This window comes from Arachis hypogaea, chromosome 5, assembly GCF_003086295.3.
Source record: "Arachis hypogaea cultivar Tifrunner chromosome 5, arahy.Tifrunner.gnm2.J5K5, whole genome shotgun sequence".
Lineage (NCBI taxonomy): Eukaryota > Viridiplantae > Streptophyta > Magnoliopsida > Fabales > Fabaceae > Arachis > Arachis hypogaea.
The window spans coordinates 620,945-635,012 of record NC_092040.1 but is presented as its reverse complement, the minus strand read 5'-3'; the positions used below and the strand labels follow the sequence as shown (position 1 = coordinate 635,012).

The 14,068-nt window shown below is 32.0% G+C and overlaps 1 protein-coding gene, 2 long non-coding RNA genes and 1 other non-coding gene across 4 annotated transcripts; 2 read left to right on the top strand and 2 right to left on the bottom strand.

Annotated features, from left to right (window-relative positions):
* Positions 1-245: 245 nt before the first annotated feature.
* Positions 246-4,697, bottom strand: LOC112799980 (serine hydroxymethyltransferase, mitochondrial-like). The gene is made up of 15 exons (XM_025842003.2): positions 4,492-4,697; positions 4,292-4,342; positions 4,082-4,168; positions 3,693-3,814; positions 3,530-3,606; positions 3,172-3,296; positions 2,812-2,904; positions 2,531-2,623; positions 2,217-2,414; positions 1,949-2,053; positions 1,474-1,539; positions 1,296-1,373; positions 1,009-1,120; positions 661-771; positions 246-562 (listed from the first exon to the last, which is right to left on the bottom strand). Exons 1-15 carry the CDS (start codon positions 4,585-4,587, stop codon positions 414-416), a joined length of 1,563 nt encoding a protein of 520 aa, XP_025697788.1. The 5' UTR covers positions 4,588-4,697; the 3' UTR covers positions 246-413.
* On the top strand, positions 995-4,831 carry LOC112799981 (uncharacterized). Its single transcript, XR_011861771.1, has 2 exons — positions 995-1,166; positions 3,144-4,831. It is a non-coding gene; the product is annotated as an uncharacterized lncRNA (long non-coding RNA).
* A 1,624-nt stretch (positions 4,832-6,455) lies between these two features.
* On the bottom strand, positions 6,456-6,529 carry TRNAN-GUU (transfer RNA asparagine (anticodon GUU)). The gene has a single exon. It is a non-coding gene; the product is annotated as a tRNA-Asn (tRNA).
* Positions 6,530-12,160: 5,631 nt separating this feature from the next.
* On the top strand, positions 12,161-14,068 carry LOC112799979 (uncharacterized). The gene is made up of 2 exons (XR_011881736.1): positions 12,161-13,029; positions 13,686-14,068. It is a non-coding gene; the product is annotated as an uncharacterized lncRNA (long non-coding RNA).

The following is a 14,068-nucleotide window of genomic DNA, read 5'->3' as shown; positions in this document are numbered from 1 at the left end:
GTAAATGTATTTAATATAAATATTTTTTTTATAATTATATTTAATAAAAATGTCTTTATATATATTTGTTTAGATATATCTCGTTTAAAATATAATAATTAATTATTATTAGTAATAAATTCATTGGTACCTATACTTTTTCATCTTAAAAAAAAAAGTTAACAGAAACGCAAAACAGCGTCGTTTTAATCAGCCGCGTACCCAGCCGTACCGGCGCGGTGCCATGCCGCACCGGCGCCGTAAAATTTGATTGTTTAAGCCTTTTATTGCATAATAATAACAATAATCTATACATTTTTTTCCGAGAAAGTATCAATATCGATCAAGTTTTTTTCTACGTTCATATTCATAGCATCATCAACATATATGTTTTTTTTTTGCATGATGAAAAATTTGTTCTCTTTCTCTTTCTCTCAGTTCTTGTACTTCATGGTTGCTTTATCGAAACCAATGGTTGGGAATTGTTTCGCGTATTCCTCCACGTCGTGACGGAGCTTCGCAATCTCTGTTTGGAAGTAAGTAGACGACTGAATTGTGGCTAAGAAATCCTTCAGCTTTGTTCCTGATTTGAAAAATAATAAATTATAAAACAAAAATCAATATTTGATGAAATAAACACAAGTTCCAGAATCATAATTCAAGATTTTATTGGATTCTAACCTTTGCTCTCTGCCTTTATCTTCACAGCCAAATTCACTGCTGCATCGAAAAATTCTGCTACCTTAACAAAATCCTCCTCAACAAATCCCCTAGAAGTGAGAGCAGGAGTTCCTGAAATCCCCAAGGTAATCAAGATTACTCACAAAGGATCGTTTTGCTTACGAATTCGGCCAATATGCCCCAAAATGTTTGATCCTTTTGACAAATTTTGTTAGCTATAATCTTTTAAATTTTGGTTATTTCATCAGTAATCTTTATCAGCCACATGATCTTATGCAGAAAAACATGGCAGTTCACTCCCCAAGTTCAAACAATAAATATGTAAAGCAATGGTGGAGGTTGTAGTACCCATCCTGATGCCACCTGGAACCATGGCAGACACATCTCCAGGAACTGTGTTTTTGTTGGCTGCAATGTGCACTGCTTCCAACACCTTCTCAACTCTGGAGCCATCAATACCCTGATTCAAGATTTTTGAGAAAGAACATTAGACTCACTTTATGAAGGTATGAAAATTTTCCCTAACTTCATCTCAGCCCTTTGGTTATTACATAGAAATCATTAGAAATGAATGTTATAGACTCAATGGTTACTCAATGAACCTTGCATGCAATATGAAGATAGTTGATTGTTACCTTGTTCTTCAGATTCACCAAAACTAGATGATTCTCAGTTCCACCAGAAACAAGCTCATAGCCCCTCACACTCAGAGCCTAAAAAATTAACAAGGAGTTCATTCATGTGGTCTAACATGTAAACACTAAAGATCTGTGTCTAAGAGAAGAGGCAGTTTATTTCCCCCTTCTAATGTACCTGTGCAAATTTTGAGCAATTACTGAGAACCTGTTCTTGATATGCTTTGTACTCTGGTGTTGTAGCCTAAATCCACACAAGGAAAAGAAAAAAATGGTTACCATCAATTAATAAATATATGCAGCGCTTAGTATGCGTTCGCAAAATTGCAACTATTTGCTAAAGACAGAGCTAGAAAGAAAGCGATGCATCCATATAAATTGGTTCCAGGATGATCATTTGAAAGGTTCATCAGGATAACAATTCTTGTTTCTTTTTATAAATTTGCTTCTAAGGTTGCCACACCCACACTCATTATTTTCTCACCTCAATCTTTCGGGATTTTTTGAAGTTACCTTTTGAAGTAAATCCAGCTGATATCACTAAATACAATGTCACACTCTTAATCAACTCCAGAAAACCTTCAATATATATACCTCAATATCAAGCAAAAATAGTGACAGTAAAATTAACGGATCAATCTCTATTTGTGTACCTGCTTCAGTGCAACAGCTAAACCAGTAATAGTGTGGTTGTGGGGGCCACCTTGCAGTCCAGGGAACACTGCCTGGTTGATTTTGTCCTCATAATCATACAACACCTTCAAATAAGTAAGGAGCATTAACATTCAGCTCAAGCCATGAATTTACATTTTTTTTTTCCAAGAACCAAACACATACTGGCAAACAAATGAGAAAAATATTGGGTGAGTATAATAAAGTTAACTGGAAAAATTGACAAATGAATTTTGTTAAAGAATGCACCTCCTTTCCTTGTTTGTTAATTTCCTTCACCCCCTTCCTGAAGAAGATCATAGCTCCACGTGGGCCACGAAGCGACTTGTGAGTTGTGGTGGTCACTATATCTGCATAATCAAAAGGGGATGGGATAACACCAGCTGCAACCAATCCACTGATGTGTGCCATATCTGCCAGCATCACAGCCTTGTGTTTATCACACACCTGAAACATGTTTCATTAGTTCAACTTTGTTCCTCAAAAACCATTGAGTAAAAAAGAACGAAGAAGAACACAAGACAATCTATATAATGTTCATAAAATCATTCTGTACGATATACCTTGCGGATGCGTGCATAATCATACAGACGTGCATAAGCACTTGCTCCAGCAACTATTAGTTTTGGCCTGAAAAGTGTAGCCGTTGCCTCCAACTGCATTTGAATGTTGCTCAAATCTTAAAAAACTCTTATTAACACAAGTGGTATACAAATATTCAAATTGAGAGTAGACTAATTTGAGGCAAATGGGGATTGGAAAATTTTCAATCACTCAGCAAGTGAAAAGTACAATTGAAGGTTATACAGAGACCATGATACAAGACTGCAATGTGCAAAAATACCTGGTCATAATCGATATATCCTGTGCTTTCATTCAGTCTGTATGGCATTGTCTCAAAAAATATAGAGACTGCAGAAATCTTTTTGGTATCAGTCTGCATCATGACAATAGTGACTATTACTTTCTTATCCTTAATTGATTGTAACTCTATACAAATAATAGACAAGAAATGCCCCCATTGCTGAAATGAAAATCCATTAATCAAAATAATCTTATGTTTCATAAAGGACTGCTAAGTTATTCTAGTGAATCTCAGAACTTTATTAGGGGGGGAAATGACAACAGTGATCATTGATCTATTTCCATATATCTAACTAGATTTTATTGAAACAGGTAAATGAGTGAGGGAAGTTGATAATACCTGGTATCCATGAGAAAGATGCCCTCCATGAGGAAGGTCAAGCGCCATGATTCGCTCATGAGGTTTCAGCAATGCGGTATACACATGAAAATTTGCAGGTGAACCAGACAGAGGTTGCACATTTACTGCAAAATAGGGGTAAGAGACACATAAGCTACATTTCCTTCTCTCTTGTTTTTTCTTTTTTTTGATTCTTTCCCCCCCTTCCTTTGGGAATTAAAACAACATATTGAACACAGAAATATTCATTGGAGAAAGTGTGAGATGTGAAAGCAAAGTCCTATGAAGCCAAAACAGGGAAATTTGTCCATATACAATGAAAAACAAATCAGGTACTATGTTAGTGTTGTGTGATTACCTCCCCATTTTGCCGGATCCAACCGGAACGCTTCCAAGGCACGCTTCTGGCATAGTGTTTCGGCCATGTCAATATACCTGAAATAAGTAAGATCAGAAATCATTGAATTGATTCAATGTTTCAATGTGACACTCCTATAGAAGAAAGCGAAAGAGTGACATACTCATTTCCACCATAGTATCTGGCACCAGGATATCCCTCACTGTATTTGTTTGTCATTATAGACCCTACAGCTTCCATCACAGAGACAGAGGTGAAATTTTCTGAGGGTATGAGTTCCAGCCCCTTCACAAAAACAAAAACAAGAAGTCAATCCATATGTGTGGTGAAAACTGAAAAGCAAAACTCTACCATCATCTCATCAATCATCATATATGATAGGCAATCAAACATTCAATCCAATATTCCCCCCGCTAGGAAGAATCATAATATCATGTAGCATAAACTCAGCAATATCAAATGTTTTGCATAAACTCAGATAGTTGGATAATTTTTTTCAAGATTTTCTATATCCCTGGCAAAGATGCAAGTAATAATCAACTAATATATTACCTTCCATTGTCTAGCTTTCTCTAGCTCAATTATATCAGCAATCTCAGGATCAACTTCCTCAAGTGAAGCATTCAATTGCTTTGGCCACTGCAAAGGCAAATCAATATATTACGATAGAAGTCTGATTTTTCTTCCTTTCTGCTTGAAAGTTGAAACAATATGTATATCTAGATATGCAATACATTAACTGTAATTATATAATAAGCTTACCGAAACTCGGGATTTTTCTTTGTCGTAAACAGCTTCATCAGGTAAAGAGGACTACATTCAAAAGCAAGGGAAAGGAATGGCAAGTAGTTAATTGGTTAAGGTAGGGGAGCAATAGAAGATTATGAATATGAATATTTGTTATTATAAAGATAATAATATAATATAAAGCATATATGGTTGGAAATTTGATTAATGAAGACCTTGTAGTAAACAGTGGTGCCTGCACTGAAGAGAGGACGTAAAGGCTTGTCCATGGAAGAAGAAAGCCTGCGAAGAAGCGCCATTGCCATTGCCATCTCCAAGACACAAAACACAGGGTGTGTGTGTGTGTGTGTCTGTGTGTGTTATTGTGTATGTTTTTTTCTCTTGTAACGTAGTTTACAGGTTTTGGTTGTTTTGTTTGTTTCTGTTGAGTTTTGATTTTGGTGGTTGGTGGCTCTTGATGATCCACTCCTTATTCCTTAGTCCCACTTCTAAGTTAGTTATGTATAAATAACTATCAAATATTTTTATTTTATTTTATTTTATTTTTTCCTTAGATATTTGAGGAGTTTGATTGTCATGTATTCATTATTCAATAAGATCTTTGCATTTGCATTTGCATAGTTCTAAAACAATATAAGTTGTTGAGTTGAGTATTTTTGTTAACGTGATTAGATATTCATGTAAAATACTTTTTATCATGATATAATATAAATTAAATTTAAAGTTTAAATGGTTACCTTTTAAAATAAGGTTGTGATTATAATATATTTTTAATGCGAATTTATCATATGATTATTTCTCTATGTATCTGATGTTATGCTTAACAATATGTAAATAATAATAATAATAATAATAATAATAATAATAATAATAATAATAATAATAATAATAAATAATTAATATAATTAAATTGTATATGGAAAAGAACTAATTTTTGGCTTATTATAAATTTAATTGTAATGTGTTAATAATATAAAAAAAATTTACACATATATCTAATTATATAGTCATGCTCATATTAATAAAAGTAGCCTTTTTCACAACTAATGTGTGAAACCAAAAGAACAAATTAATTATAATTAAAAATAATTGTGTTAAATAATTTTTATTAACAGTGTATCACAAATAAATTAATTATATATACATAAAAAAATAGGCATTTGTGTATATAGAGACAAGTTAAGGAAAGTTGATATGTATACTTTGTGACTTTGTCTTATAGTCAATAATGATTTTTGTGACCGAAATTTAAGATATGTATTGGTTATTGGTTACAAATGAAGGTGGCCATGAAAGGCCTATCCACAACAACCATTTCTTGGCCACAGGGTAGACCTTTGGCATATGTTTGGTTCTGATAGGGTTAAGTGAAAAATGATTGAAACACATTTTGCCACCAAAGCCTTGTAACCTTTTTCTCTAACAAATGAGGACTCTTCGTTAGCCAACTTCTTGTGTTGTTTAGTGGGAGTTAGTGATGACAACTCTACTTGAATTCGTTAATATTTACCCATTTTTATTTAATTGGGGCCGGTAATTATCCATTTCGATATAGTAGAAAATAAATTTTGGCAGATAAAATTTTGAACGAATTAGACAGAATTGAATTTAAATAATATTTGCTCATATCTATTATAGTATATATATAATGATTAGTAAAATGATTAATAATATTGTATTATTATAAAATTTTTTATTTTAATTTATGTTATGTATATGATAATAGTTATATAAAATATATATTAAAATATAAAATATATATTAAAAATAAATTAAATAAATATATATATTCATATATAATTATATTATGACTAATTTTAATAACTAATTTTAATGTACAAATAATATTTTTAATTTAAATGGTCTAATCTAATAAACTATAGCCAGGAAAATGAAAAAGAAAAATACAAAATTTTCCCTCCAAAGATAAACAAAAAGATTGGTGCCCACATATACTTTCTCCTCCAATCCAGTAACTCTTCTCAAATGAAGGTTTTGTATTTTCTTTTTTTGATCCAATTATAAACTTAGAGCTGGTTGATTAAGAACCTTGAAGCCCAATTGGTAGTTATTTAAAGGGCTAACCCAATATATACTACCCCAAGAACTTGTATATGGACTTTTATTAAAATTGTTTTTTTCTCAAAATAACAAGAGAAACAAGAGAGATATTAATAAACGCTAGAAGGAGGGCTTGAACCTCCGACCTTGTGGTTAACAGCCACACGCTCTAACCAACTGAGCTATTCCAGCTTGTTGGTGAAATAAATATATTTTAACATAAATATTTAGATGGAGTTTAATAATAAAGAACCCTCCTAATTATGTTTTCTATAAACACATAAATTATGAGATCAAATTTTGAGTAAAGTAATTTTTCACTTGGAAGTTTAATTTTCTTCGAAGTATATATATATACTATGAATAATATTCAACCAAATTCATACATTTGTAGCTTAAAAGGTATACAAAATGGCTATGCATATATATCTTGGCGTGATACGTTGTTCTGCTTCAGTTCCACATCACATGCAAGATGTTCTGTATAGTCATCTCTCTTATTACTGTACATATGCACTATGTATATGCAACAAAAATTAGGATATATATGCACATTTTTTCTCCGCAATATAATTCTCATATTGCAGCGCGTCTGCAACAACCACGCTTTTTTCTCTGTTAACATTTTTAGTATTAAAATTAATTGATAAAAAAATGACTATATCATAAAAGAAGTGTGTACAAGAGAGGTATATACAAAGAGTTATGCAAATTATCTTTTTTAATATAATACATGTATCGTAAAAATGTTGTATTCACATGTCCATTACATTTCGTATATGAGACTTTTGATATGTATATCTTTCACTTTAAACTGTGTGTTAATAAAAAAAAAAGTTAAAAATATTGTTTCAAACATATTTGAATACAGCCAAATAAAATGATGTGCAACCCGTACGTATAATTAAAATAAATTTAAAAATAATATATTATTAATTATTAACATAATAATATTTAAAATATTTTATATAATTAAAAAATATGTTAAAAATATTTTAAAAAGTCAATCAATGCTTTAATATTAATAAAAATATAAAGATATTTATAAAAAAATTATTTATATTTGTATATAGTACTGTGCTCATATCTAATTAGGATAATGATATGGTTAAAAAAAACAAGAAGTATAACAGCAAAGAAGGACTATCCAGATTAATAGAGAGAAAAAGGAACTTACCAGAATGATGGTAATGATCAAAGGAACACTACAAAAAAAATATTCATTCACCCATATTTTTTTTAAGTTACATTTAAAAAGCGTAGTCTATTTTATGAATAGGCTACGCTTTTTTCAGTAATGCTTTTTTATAGAAAAAAAGAAAACACAATTTTGGCATTATTTAAAAAATGTAGCCTTAGGTATTATAGAAATTTAACCAAATGTTGATATTTATGAGTCCACTTTTTTATATCTAAGGGGGCGCTTTTAAAGTGTAGCCTATTTGTTAAATTTTGGGTGCACTTCAAAAATGATGTTTAATGTATCTAGAGCAAAAAGCTTGACACTTTGATAAATTTTATTCCTCAATTTTCCGAAAGCAAAACTCACACACTTAGTGAAATTTTTGTCCCTCCAAAACTCACACTTAGCCTTCATCTCGACCCCCTTTTAGAAACCCTGTCACCATCGAAGAAACCCTCCAAAGCTCACCATCGCAAAGAAACCCTCTGGCTACAGAAACCCTCTCACTCACCACTCACCATTCACCGTCGCTCCTCTTCGCCCTCTTTCTCGTCGCTGCGCCACCCCTCCCGAATGGATGTTTTTCTTGTAGTGGAAGCTAAAAAATTGGGGGAGACTTGAACGAAGCAGGGCGTTGCAGTAAGGAATTTGGAATGAGATAGAGAAAGCGAAAGAAGTGTGATGACAGTGACGAAGTGAAAGCTGAAACTGAATGGAAAATTGAAAGAAAACTGACTCCAAGAAGCGCGAAAGACAGGGGTAGAGCAGTCATTTCACACAGAGTTTTGAATCACCTATTATAAGTATTAAATGTTCAACGCGAAAAACGAGACGAAAAACGGCGTTCCTTTGCAGCGAGGAAGCTCACACCCGCATAGAAGACGCGTCCCGATCACGAGTGACCGGCAAATTGACAACACACGCGAAGAGGAGCAGAACGCGCCAACCACGGTGTTCACGGCCATAGCTGGCGCGTTGGGGGCACTGTTACGGCCCGGCTCAGCCTGCACGGCTCGATCTGGTTCTGTGCACGGGACGACCCGACCCGATAGGGCGCCCCGCATCCAGGCCACAACCCGGACACCTGCACCCCTGCTGCCAACCACATGACAGCTGGGAGAGGAAACTTTCTAGAAGGAGACCTCTCCTGTGGGGCCCGTCCTACTGACAGGGTATATATACCCCTTCCCCAAAATACGTCACTACCCCTTTATTCTCGCTGCCATCTGTATCCCTCCTGACTTGAGTGTCAGAGTGTCATTGCAGGTGGCTCCCCCTACATCACAAGAAACTCAGGAGGTCGTCTGTTCGCACGTCTCTCTCACCAGACTCAGATTTAGGCTGATTTCCACCACTTCACCCGGAGAGCATCTCTGGCCCATCCAAAACACGAGCAACCGAACACAATAAAAAATCAAAATTGTTATTTTTATAATATAAAAAATATTACGTGCAATAATGCACACACTCCTCTCAAATATTTAATTACAATCTTCATTTTTCATTTAATTTTATGCTTTATCAAAAAAATTCTCATCTAATCTAAATTCTCATCTAATCTAACTCATTTTAAAATGAGTGTATCTATATATCATATATTGTATCTTATCTCGTATTTGTATTTCATAGATATATAAGCACGTAATAAAATTTTCAAAAGCAAAATAGTGAGAAATATATGGTTTTTGACCATATATATATAAAAGTACAATTGATTGGATTAATAATGTGAATATTTATTTTTTACCGTGTGAAGTGATGAGTGAGTCATTTAAAAATAATATTATATATTTAAGTTTTTTACGAATTAAATTTAACTAAATTTAACAATAAAATTTAGAATAATATTAATCATAACTAATTTTTATTATGTTATATCAATTTTATTATTGGACTTTGGTTAATAAAAAAAACCTGAAAGTATAGTATTAATTCGCATTGGATTTCAATATTAAGGAAGATAGAAGTGAAAATTTTCACCTCAGAAGAGAGAGGGAAAAGGATTGATGAATGGAAGGGTGGTGAAGGTGCATTAAGCATGATGCATGTGGCCATTCTACTCTCTTTCTGTGCCCATCCCTTCTGGCTTCTGCTCAACATGTGCCTTAGATTCTAGGCCCCACTCTTGGTCTTCTTCTTGTCTACGTTCCTCATGACAAAATATTCTTCCACTAATTCAAAATCACTTATTTTAATTAGGGTTTTGCTAATCAAGATTCACTATTTTCAAAATACTTTTTAATTTTTATTTTTATCGAGATATCTAGCTACTTATCTCAATATTACTTAGTAACTCTTCTTCATTAGTTAGTCTTCTGAAATTTTGAACGATCGAACTCCAGATTCCATAAATCACGATTGTCGGCTTTTCTGATTCGTCTTGCCAGCTCTGTTGCGTCTCCAATATTGCGCCGTCGTGTCTGTGGCTTCTCTGCTCTGTGTCGTCGTGTCTCCTTTTTTCAGTGCATCTCTTGCCGTTGCGTCCGTCGTTGCTGTCACCCGTAGTCAGAGTTTGCTTCACCGTGTTTGGACAAGTTGGTTTTCTCTTTTCTCTACGTTCTTAAAACTCTCTATCAATTTTTTTTAGTTATTTAGTTGATTTATAATTTGATTATAATCAACGAGGCAGTGCTGTTTGGAAGGCGCGACGAGGATGAAAGAATGGGGGAGAAATAAAAGGCGGAAAGCTATTACATAAGATTAGGATACATTTTTTGAAAATAATTTTAAAAAAAATTATGTTTTAATTTTTAATACTTTAAAAAATTGTATAATTTTTTATTTTAAAAATTAATTTAATTATAAAATAATCTAATTATAATTAACCTAATAACGAATTAAAAAATAATATATCATACAAAATAAAATATATATTATTTTATAAAGAGTATGGTAGAATTCACCTTAATATATATGTATGACACTAGTTTAATTAGTTCAAGTCAAACCATATCTTGAACCTATATACATAAAAGTTCTCATTTCGTGTTCCAAGTGACCTTAGTTGATTAAAATAGACCGTTGCCATATTTTTATATATAACCGATAGAAGATGATATAAACTATAGTTTGAATGTGGGAATTAAGAGGTGAAACGCATATATCCAACTAAGTTGAAACAATGCATGCAAGAGATAGATGAGCATCAAAACCAAGGGAAAGTGGCTGAAATGTTTAAGCAAACGGACACTGCCCTCTCATTCATTCATCTCTTTATGAAATTAGAAAATGACGACATATTCTTCAGTCCCCACAACACTCTCTTAGTCATAGGATGTAGCTCTCTGTTATGTACCAAAATCATCACATGCCACATTATTCATATACTACTATTATTATTATTTGTTGCACTTTTTTTGAGCTACCTAGCTATATAGCTAGCTATATCATTCATATTTTTTTCTTATTATTATTATTATTATTATTATTATTATTATTATTATTATTATTATTATTATTATTATTATTATTATTATTACCCTCTATTTCAAATTTTACTAACAATCAATGGGTAGTTCGTAATTTCATTTATTATTCTTCATCTATCTTTTTCTTGAATTAGTAATTTTCATATATTTTTTTTTTGTTGCGAACATTTTCTGAGTTGAGTTGCTTGGTTTGTAGTGAAATAATTACAAAGGACTGTGTCCTTTCCCTTTCTTTTATTCATTTCATTCGTTAGGACATTCGGAAATGGCTAAATGCATGTCCTTATCATCAATCCTACTATAGTCTAGTTTTCAATAATGAAAACTTTGATGTACCCTTTGTCGGTAACTTTTGTTTCTCATCTGTAAATAATAATAGTCCATTATTATCAATTAATTACTACCCCTCCCAAAGTTAAGTAAGTTTATAGCAATAAATTAGCTAGCATGTGGTTAAAATTATTGTATCTAATGAATTTTACTAGGAATAATAAATAAAGATCCCTGCCATTTTTCAGTGTTGTAATATACTAATATAGTAATGGAAAAATTTTAAGTGTAATAAAAATATCGATATTTCAATTATTTTAATCGTTGATTTTAATTAATATATATTATATATTTTTTATAATTTAGATTACCAACAGTTAAAATAATCAGAACACCAGTATTTTCAGTATACTTGAAACTTTTCTTATAGTAATATATATGGTTAACGAGTACCAAAAGTAAAAATTTTGTAGCTTTCATGAATAAAATAATACTCCAAAGGAGTTAGAACTTAGGACTTCTTCATTTGACTCAAATCATTATTTAATTTATTTATAGTGCATATTTAGGTGTATGGTCATTGTTTATTACTTTCTTTGGCTGTTTTTGCTTTGCAAGAACTAATTTATGTATCTGTTATTACCAGAAAGAAAGAAAGACAGGTCACTTAGAAATAAAAAAATATGTAAAAGGTATTAACTATTTGTCTTTTCATTAGCCAAATAATTAATAATAATGTGATTATTTGCCATATTAACAAAATAATTCAGTTAGCTGGTTTTCAGTTTTCCCTAAACAATATTACATTGTAAATAATCTTTCTCTTCTCTATAAATTCCAGCTAATATAACTAACAAAATATATGTTTTATAATAATTCTCACAAAACTAATTTTGCGTTAGTTAATTCGTCTCCTTTTAAATGGTCTCAAATTTAAGTTTAGAAACAGAAAAAATAAAACAGTGTTAAAAGAGGCCATCATAATTCTTGTAACAAAATTAGTAAAATTCTTCATAATAAGATTTGGTTTTGAACACTGCAAAAAGTAGATAAACTTAAAAAAAAGGAAATTAAAGAATTACAATTTTTTTACGGGATCTTCTAATATGATAGATTAAGGACTAATTCGTTGCGATGTAGATCTAAGTTTTATTTATTAAATATCTGTCACTGGTCAATGAATTACTACATATATGAGGCAAAATTCGAAATCGCAATACTTACTTAAACGAATACCTGAATTGTTCACTTGAACAGTCCAAGTTAGTTGAAAGAATTACAATTACAATTACCACTTAATTGAACGAATTACAAGTGCCAAAACGGTAGCAGGTACTTAATAAACTGAACTCCTCTTACATAGAACTCGAAGCTAATCAAGTTTCATTCAAACACACACCACCTTACTACTCCATTGAAATAATGGACAAGGATCTCAGCAGCACAGTAACAACAACAGTGATGCACTCTTCTTCTTCTTCTTCTTCTTCATACATGATGATGTCTTCTCCTTCTTGCTGCTTCCCAATCCAGAACGAGTTCCAGTACTCAAGAATCCACCATTTCAGTAACACTTGTAGTTGTTGTTGTTGCTGCAGCAGCAGCAGCACTATGAAGAGGAGGAGAGGATGGAGATGGAGAAGCATCCTCAGAAGGCTCATGAGGGAGAGCAAGACCTCCTTGATGTGTAGATCCAATAAACCTGTTTCGTTTCAGTATGATCCTGTTAGTTACTCTCACAACTTTGATGAAGGTAGTTTCCATCTTCACCGCCACCAGGAACCTTCACAACTAGTGTTTCAAGATCATAGGTAATAATAATAATTAAGATTTCAATGTAAATCTATTTTCAAGATTATTTAATTATATATGTTTGCCTTTAATCAAAATGGATCTACTGCGTTTGTTAACTGTCTCGACACAGAAATACAAAAAAAATTTGTATTTTTATTTGGTGAAAAGTCAGTCGATTCCGTGAAGTTGATAATTGAGAGCCGTTAGATAAAAATTTAGTCAAATCATCTAACGAATCTCAGTTATCAACTTCATGTAAAGTCGATTGCACATGAGTTTTTACCTTTTTATTTTTGTACCATCTTTCGTCTCTAATTTTAATTTTGAATAGAAATATTTCGTTCTTTTATTATAGAGCAATGCTAGGGGGCCAGCAATTTTTGTGATTGTTAGCCATCAACTAGCCATCAATGATAATTTGATGGTATGAGATTGGTGTGAGATTTCATCCAACGGTTCACATTTCTCTGCTGGTTACATGCTGGCCAAAATTCAATAAAACTGCTGCCCCTAGAGTTTTCCTTTATTATATTTATCTCATTCTTTTAATATATTTGAATCTTCTAGTTATGTCTCTGTATTTTTATCTTGTGATATGTTGATTTTATTATTGTGTAATCTAATCTTTACATATGCTGATGCAGTTCCTTTTTTTTTGTTATTTAATTTGCAGTGGTGCTGTTTTTCATAGGTTGGATGATTCTCATTGCAAAATATGAATTGAATCATTGAGTAAAGTGGAGTCCACAGTGTGCCTAACTCTTTGAAAATAAGAAATCCCCACTTCAAAATATCTTGGGTAAAGATTAGGAGAGAGATTCATCACTGCAAAAGAATTCTGATCTGAACAAAAATAATAGAATAGAATGCAGATTTTTGTGAGGTACAAGTTTATGCAATTTTTTTACAGTGAAGATCTCAGAAATTAAATCGCCTTGTATATGGTGCTATATATTTGATGGATTTAATTTTTTGACTAAGATAAAAGTGAAATTGTAAAGATTGTATTGTACAGCATTTGCAAAATTATGAGACATTATTACATATTAACTTTAA

Excerpts from the sequence above, each read along its gene's own strand:
- LOC112799980 (XM_025842003.2), bottom strand. The coding sequence starts at position 4,587 with ATGGCAATGGCAATGGCGCTTCTTCGCAGGCTTTCTTCTTCCATGGAC. Across the intron at positions 4,169-4,291 it reads AAGAAAAATCCCGAGTTTCG|TGGCCAAAGCAATTGAATGC; the intron begins GTAAGCTTATTA and ends TTGCCTTTGCAG. Across the intron at positions 1,374-1,473 it reads ATTGCTCAAAATTTGCACAG|GCTCTGAGTGTGAGGGGCTA; the intron begins GTACATTAGAAG and ends TTAATTTTTTAG.